Source organism: Oncorhynchus keta, unplaced genomic scaffold (genome assembly GCF_023373465.1).
Source record: "Oncorhynchus keta strain PuntledgeMale-10-30-2019 unplaced genomic scaffold, Oket_V2 Un_contig_15296_pilon_pilon, whole genome shotgun sequence".
NCBI lineage: Eukaryota > Metazoa > Chordata > Actinopteri > Salmoniformes > Salmonidae > Oncorhynchus > Oncorhynchus keta.
This window is the reverse complement of record NW_026279236.1, coordinates 95,984-102,500: the sequence shown is the minus strand read 5'-3', so window position 1 is coordinate 102,500 and position 6,517 is coordinate 95,984. Positions and strand designations below refer to the sequence as shown.

The following is a 6,517-nucleotide window of genomic DNA, read 5'->3' as shown; positions in this document are numbered from 1 at the left end:
TTGACCTTCCCAGCCAGACAGCAGCGAGACAGAGCGTTGTGGATGATGAACTTATTGGACTTGAAGCTCGGCTCCTTGAACAGTTTGGGCCCTGGGAAACACGCACGCACGCACGCACGCACGCACGCACGCACACACACACACACACACACACACACACACAGGCGCACACAGGCGCGAGCACGTTTAGATTTTATTTAGGGTACAACAGTTTTATAACAGGACAATACTTTGACATCATTCCATTTCCTATCACGTCGTACCGGTGTATTCTGGAATGGAAGGGGAGGAGCCATTGGAGCCGATCTCCCAGTCCTTGTCTCCGTTCTGATTGGCCAGTTGGCTCGGTGACATCAGACGTGAGGGCGAATCAGGGCGGCTGGAAGAGAGGAAGGGTAAGAGTTAGTAGAATACTGAAGGTGTAGTTCTGAAATGTGATTGGTGCATCAGCTGTTTCTCTCTTGTTACGTCAGTCACTCAATTAGCCCATGTCAGCTAGATGTTTTTAGATTGCTAAGTTAGTCTAGTGGCCAGCTATGTACATTTGTAATCATGGGTGAATTACCGGCCAGGAGGGGCCCCATTGATTGTGTTAGTCAGTTTTTTTGTGGCCCCCATCCATTCTGTTTTAAATTCATTGTTGTTTTCACTTGTATGGTATTTGTGAATAACTCGGGTGGCCTTTTTTAACATTTTTACCCTGGATGAATATATATATATATAGAGAAGAGAAAGAAGAGAGAGAAAGATATATATATATATGAGTGTTACCTGGATGGTTTCTTGCTAGGGTTAGGGACGGTGTGGTCAGGGACTGTGTCGTCAGCCATAGCAGCCAGGTTGAGAGAGGAGTGAGAGTACACCTTAGTCAACTTAGAACCTGGAGGGAGAGAGAGAAGGAGGGAGAGAGAGGAGGGAGAGAGAGGGGAGAGAGAGATAAGGGAGAGAGAAGGGAGAGAGAAGAAGGGAGAGAGAGGAGGGAGAGAGAGGAGGGAGAGGAAGGAGAGAGAGAAGAAGAGAGAGATAAGAAGGGAGAGAGAGGAGGGAGAGAGAGAGAAGAAGAGAGAGATAAGAAGGGAGAGAGGAGGGAGAGAAGAAGGGAGAGAGAGGAGGGAGAGGAAGGAGAGAGAGATAAGAAGGGAGAGAGAGGAGGGAGAGAGAGAGAAGAAGAGAGCGATAAGAAGGGAGAGAAGGGAGAGAGAGGAGGGAGAGGAAGGAGAGAGATAAGAAGGGAGAAAGGAGGGAGAGAGAGAGGAGAAGAGAGAGATAAGAAGGGAGAGAGGAGGGAGAGAAGAAGGGAGAGAGAGGAGAGAGAGATAAGAAGGGAGAGAGAGGAGGGAGAGAGAGAGAAGAAGAGAGCGATAAGAAGGGAGAAAGGAGGGAGAGAAGGGAGAGAGAGGAGGGAGAGGAAGGAGAGAGAGAAGAAGAGAGAGATAAGAAGGGAGAGAGGAGGGAGAGGAGGGAGAGGAAGGAGAGAGAAAGAAGAAGAGAGATAAGAAGAGAGAGAGAGGAGGGAGAGAGAGAAGAAGAGAGAGATAAGAAGGGAGAGAGGAGGGAGAGGGGAGGGAGAGGAAGGAGAGAGAAAGAAGAAGAGAGATAAGAAGAGAGAGAGAGGAGGGAGAGAGAGAAGAAGAGAGAGATAGGAGGGAGAGAGAGAGAAGAAGAGAGATAAGAAGAGAGAGAGAGGAGGGAGAGAGAGAGAAGACGAGAGAGATAAGAAGGGAGAAAGGAGGGAGAGGAAGGAGAGAGAAAGAAGAAGAGAGATAAGAAGAGAGAGAGAGGAGGGAGAGAGAGAGAAGACGAGAGAGATAAGAAGGGAGAGAGGAGGGAGAGGAAGGAGAGAGAAAGAAGAAGAGAGAGAGGAGGGAGAGAGAGAAGAAGAGAGAGATAAGAAGGAGAGAGAGGAGGGAGAGAGAGAGAAGACGAGAGAGATAAGAAGGGAGAAAGGAGGGAGAGAGAGAGAAGAAGAGAGAGAAGAAGGGAGAGAGGAGGGAGAGAAGAAGGGAGAGAGAGGAGGGAGAGGAGGGAGAGAGAAAGAAGAAGAGAGATAAGAAGAGAGAGAGAGGAGGGAGAGAGAAAGAAGAGAGATAAGAAGGGAGAGAGAGGAGGGAGAGAGAGAGAAGACGAGAGAGATAAGAAGGGAGAGAGGAGGGAGAGAAGAAGGGAGAGAGAGGAGGGAGAGGAAGGAGAGAGAGAAGAAGAGAGATAAGAAGAGAGAGAGAGGAGGGAGAGAGAGATAAGAAGGGAGAGAGAGAAAGAGAGAGAAGGAGGGAGAGAGAGAGGAGGAGGGAGAGAGAGGAGGAGGGAGAGAGACGGGGGGTACAGTATGTTGATAACTTGTCATTATGCAGAGTAAAGCAGCAGCCTGCACCTCTGTACCCCCGTCCCAGACACTGTAAAGGGGAGTAGGAGAGTGTCTGGCACAAACAGACACCCTATCGTTACAATTCCATTACCCATAGTGCTCTTGGCTGGGCTGCGGGACAGCTGTGACTCCTCCCGGGTCATGCTCCGAGGTCGGGGGCGGGACTTCTTGGCGACGACTCGTCCCTGATTGGTGTGTTTCTGACACAGCACCTTATCCAGGTCGGACATGATGCGTATCTGCTGGCGGTGGGCGTACTCCTTCCGCGTGAAATCACCACGGCGACTGGGCGTGGTCGGTGGGGTGAGCGAAGGGACACCGGCTGCGGGGGAGGGGTGCAGGACAGGGGAGGGGTCTGTGGGAGAGAGCCTCTTCGCTCCTCCTCCTCAGAGGGGGTCTAAAGGAAAGATGGAGGGGAAGGGGGTTAGTGTTATGGTGATGATCTGTATGTTTATTTGCTGAGTGGATGATGAGTCTGTCTGTGTGTCTCTGTCTGTCTGTGTGTCTGTCTGTCTGTCTGTCTGTCTGTCTGTCTGTCTGTCTGTCTGTCTGTCTGTCTGAATGTCTGAATGTTTATTTGCTGAGTGGATGATGAGTGTGTCTGTGTGTCTGTTTGTGTGTGTCTGTCTGTCTGTCTGTTTATTTTCTGTGTGGATGATGAGTCTGTCTGTCTGTCTGTCTGTCTGTCTGTCTGTCTGTCTGTCTGTCTGTCTGTCTGTCTGTCTGTCTGTCTGTCTGTTTATTTTCTGAGTGGATGATGAGTGTGTCTGTGTGTCTGTCTGTGTGTGTCTGTCTGTCTGTCTGTCTGAATTTAATGTTTATTTGCTGAGTGGATGATGAGTGTGTCTGTTTGTGTGTGTCTGTCTGTCTGTCTGTTTATTTTCTGAGTGTCTGTCTGTCTGTCTCTGTCTGTCTGTCTGTCTGTCTGTCTGTCTGTCTGTCTGAATGTCTGAATGTTTATTTGCTGAGTGGATGTGAGTGTGTCTGTGTGTCTGTTTGTGTGTGTCTGTCTGTCTGTCTGTCTGTTTATTTTCTGTGGATGATGAGTGTGTCTGTGTGTCTGTCTGTGTGTGTCTGCTCTCTCTCCTGTGTCTGCGTGTGTGTCTGCGTGTGTGTGTGTCACCTGCTCTCCTCTCTCCTGTTCAGGTCTCTCCTCTTCAGGTCCTCTGCTCTTTCTGCTGTCTCTCCAACAGAGCAGCTCTCCTCTGAGCCATCTCATCTTCACAACGCACCTCCTCCTGCGCACACACACACACACACACACACACACACACACACACACACACACACACACACACACACACACACACACACACACACACAGACATTGTCACTACTTTATTGGCTACCACTAGAAACACATCATCTTTGATTTCCTTATGAGTCAATAATGAAACGATGAACTTCAATTAACGTTGTCTTATCTACATCTAAGGGCCTAGAGGGCAGAGGGTTAGTTAGGGCTTGTTTCTGGGAGGGACTATTCTCTCTCTGTCTCTCCCTCCGCCAGACTCACCTTGAAGAAGAATCCAACCCCTCCTCTCGCCTCCGGTTCCGTCTGCTCTGTGGGTTCCACTGAGGGTTCTCGGAGTTCTGTGTTCTGTGCTATTGGATCCCCCGTAGATTCCCTAGGTTCTCCCGTGGGTTCCGTAGGTTCCAACGTTTCTCCTGTTGGAGGTTCTGTGTGGTCGCTCATGGAGTCAGAGAACAACTCCTGTCCTTCTGTGTCAGTTGGCTCGTCACTGCCCCCCTCTGGCCCTCCCAGGGATGACAATGACACCTCCATCAGGCTGCAACGATTCCCTCCTCCTCCTGCTCCTCTCCCTCCCTCCCCTCCTCCGCAGTAAGCGAGCGACAGGGTCTCGCTCTCAAAGGAGCCCTCGGAGGGGGCTCCAGAGCTGCTGCCACCCCCAGAACGGCCTCTCCTGGGCTGGGGAAACACGGGCCGGCCTCCCCTAAACCCTCCTGCTCCTCCAGCTCCAGGCTGAACTGCGTCTCGCTGGAGCCCGTCTCTGAGGTACTCTCCTCGGGCTGGGGCCGCATGGAGGCAGGGGGTTCCTGGGGGGTGCAGGGGCCCCCGATACGGAAAGAGGAGGAGGTCTGGACCTGGCACTGGCTGGGGGAGACGCGTCGCAGGTGTGGGAGGGAGTCCACATGCTGCGGGGGGGTGAGGACACGGGTGGAAGGAGGGAACTTCAATTCAGAAGGGCGGGGGTGGGGTTGGGAGGGGCGCGGGTGGTGCTTAGGGCTACGGGGGGAGGAGGAGTGGATCTTTGTGCGTGGGGCAGGGCAGGAGGAGGAGATGGGGGTTTTAGGAGGGTTGGAGGAGAGCTGGGGGAGGGCCCTGTGAGGGGAGGTAGTGGAGGTGGAGGTTTTGGGAGGGGTGGAGGAGAGCTGGGGGAGGGCCCTGCGAGAGGGGGAGGTAGTGGAGGTGGGGGTTTGGAGCCTGCAGGAATCACCCACGCCTTACTGATGCTCTTGGTCGGGGTTCTAGTCGGACTCTTAGTGGGGGTCCTGGGTGGTGTCCTGGGTGTACTTTTAGGTGTGGTTTTGGGTGTAGTTTTAGGTGTGGTTTTGGGTGTAGTTTTAGGTGTGGGTTTGGGTGTGGTCTTCTTGCCCATTAGCTGTTGTTGTTGTTGGGTCAGTTTCTGCATGTCGTTCTGTAGTGACCTCAGAGCCTCACTCAGCTTCAGGACCACCTCATTATACTCCACTAGAACAGCCCCTCCCCCCGGCTCAGGCCCCTCCCATTTATCCACCCCTTTCTCAGCCCCCTTCCTCGTATCCATGGAAAACGTCACCTGCTTCTCCAATCGCGCCTGAGGGCGGGAGTTCCCTTCGTCTGCCTTGTCTTTCTCCTCTCCCTCTTCTCTCTCCTCCTCCTCTTTCAGCTGCTCCTCCATGCGGCTGAGACGCTCCTCCAGAGATATAGGCTCCTCTCCTCCCTCTCCTCTCTTCAGCTGTAGGAAGGCAGTCTTGCCCAGCCTCTGTCTGTGTCTGGTGAATATGGCCTCTATGCGTCTCTTCTGGGCCTCGATGGCTCTGCGTTTCTCCTCCAGGCGGGCCCCCAGCTCCCAGGCCTCTGTACCCGGCTCAGGGTGCTTCCCTCCTGGGCTGGGGGTGGTGTGGGTGGGGGTATGGAGGGTGGGGGTGGTGGGGGTCGGGGTGCTGGGCGACTCCTCTCCCGGTGCGGCCGGCTGTCTCCTTCTGTCCCGCCGCTCGGCGAAGCTCGTCATCTGTGGGCTGCCGCTACTGCCACCGGTGTTGCTGATGTTGCCGTTGCCGTGACGACCGTGGCCAGGGCGGACGTTGCCGAGGGCGTTTCTAGGAAGGTCGTCGGAAGCTTCCGATGAGTCCACACTTCCGTCGCGGAGGACCGAGTCATCGTCCCGCGAGCCATCCGATCTCCCCTTCTCCCCCTTCTCCCTGCCTCCCAATCTCTGCTTCTCTCCTACGCCCCCCTCCCCTCCTATTGGTCGGTAGAGCATTCCGGAGCGGCAGGGGGCGGAGCTGCTGAGCTGGGTCAGGTCGTATTCAGGAGAATGAAGGAAGAAACCTGCAGGAGCTCCTTCTGGACGCAAGCGTGGCTCTGGCCTTCCTCCTCCTCCATCTCCTTTCTCTCCTCTTTTCCCTCCTCCACCTCTTTCTCCTCCAGGAGTGTGGATGATCTCGACTGTCGGCAGCTCCCCTAGGGCCGGTGTGTATGAGTGTGTGTGCGGGCCCCAGGAGGAGCGTTGAGGGACAGAGGCGCTGACCAGGTGACTGAGGTCCTCGGGGGGGCTGTAGGGGACCCGTGTCATCCCAGATGACATTCTGCTCGATGAAGTCATCATGGCGGGCACGCCAGCGGTCAGGCTGTTGGTGCTGGCAGAATGCACGGGGTTGCCCATGACAACGTCCACGTCACTGTCCAGACCGAATGGAATACTGAAGGTTACAGCCGAGAGTGGACGACTGGAGGGAGAGAGGGAGAGGGATGGGAAGAGAGACAGAGAGGGAGGAAGAGAGAGAGAGAGAGGGAAATAGAGAGAGAGGGACAGAGAGAGAGGGAAATAGAGAGAGAGAGAGAGAGAGAGGACAGAGAGAGAGAGAGAGAGAGAGAGAGAGAGAGAGAGAGAGAGAGAGAGAGAGAGGACAGAGAGAGAGAGAGAG

The 6,517-nt window shown here is 54.1% G+C and overlaps 1 protein-coding gene across 1 annotated transcript in view; it reads right to left on the bottom strand.

The window, feature by feature from the left end:
* Positions 1-6,517, bottom strand: part of LOC127906136 (calmodulin-regulated spectrin-associated protein 3-like) — a 39,999-nt gene that overhangs the window by 1,497 nt on the left and 31,985 nt on the right. The window contains exons 12-18 of the mRNA XM_052502243.1: positions 4,576-6,319; positions 4,222-4,522; positions 3,878-4,123; positions 2,457-2,750; positions 772-880; positions 264-379; positions 1-91 (exon numbers count right to left, since the gene is read on the bottom strand). The exon at positions 1-91 is cut by the window's left edge and continues 28 nt beyond it. Of these exons, the coding sequence (XP_052358203.1) occupies positions 1-91; positions 264-379; positions 772-880; positions 2,457-2,750; positions 3,878-4,123; positions 4,222-4,522; positions 4,576-6,319 (2,901 nt within the window). The remainder of the gene's footprint in view (positions 92-263; positions 380-771; positions 881-2,456; positions 2,751-3,877; positions 4,124-4,221; positions 4,523-4,575; positions 6,320-6,517) is intronic.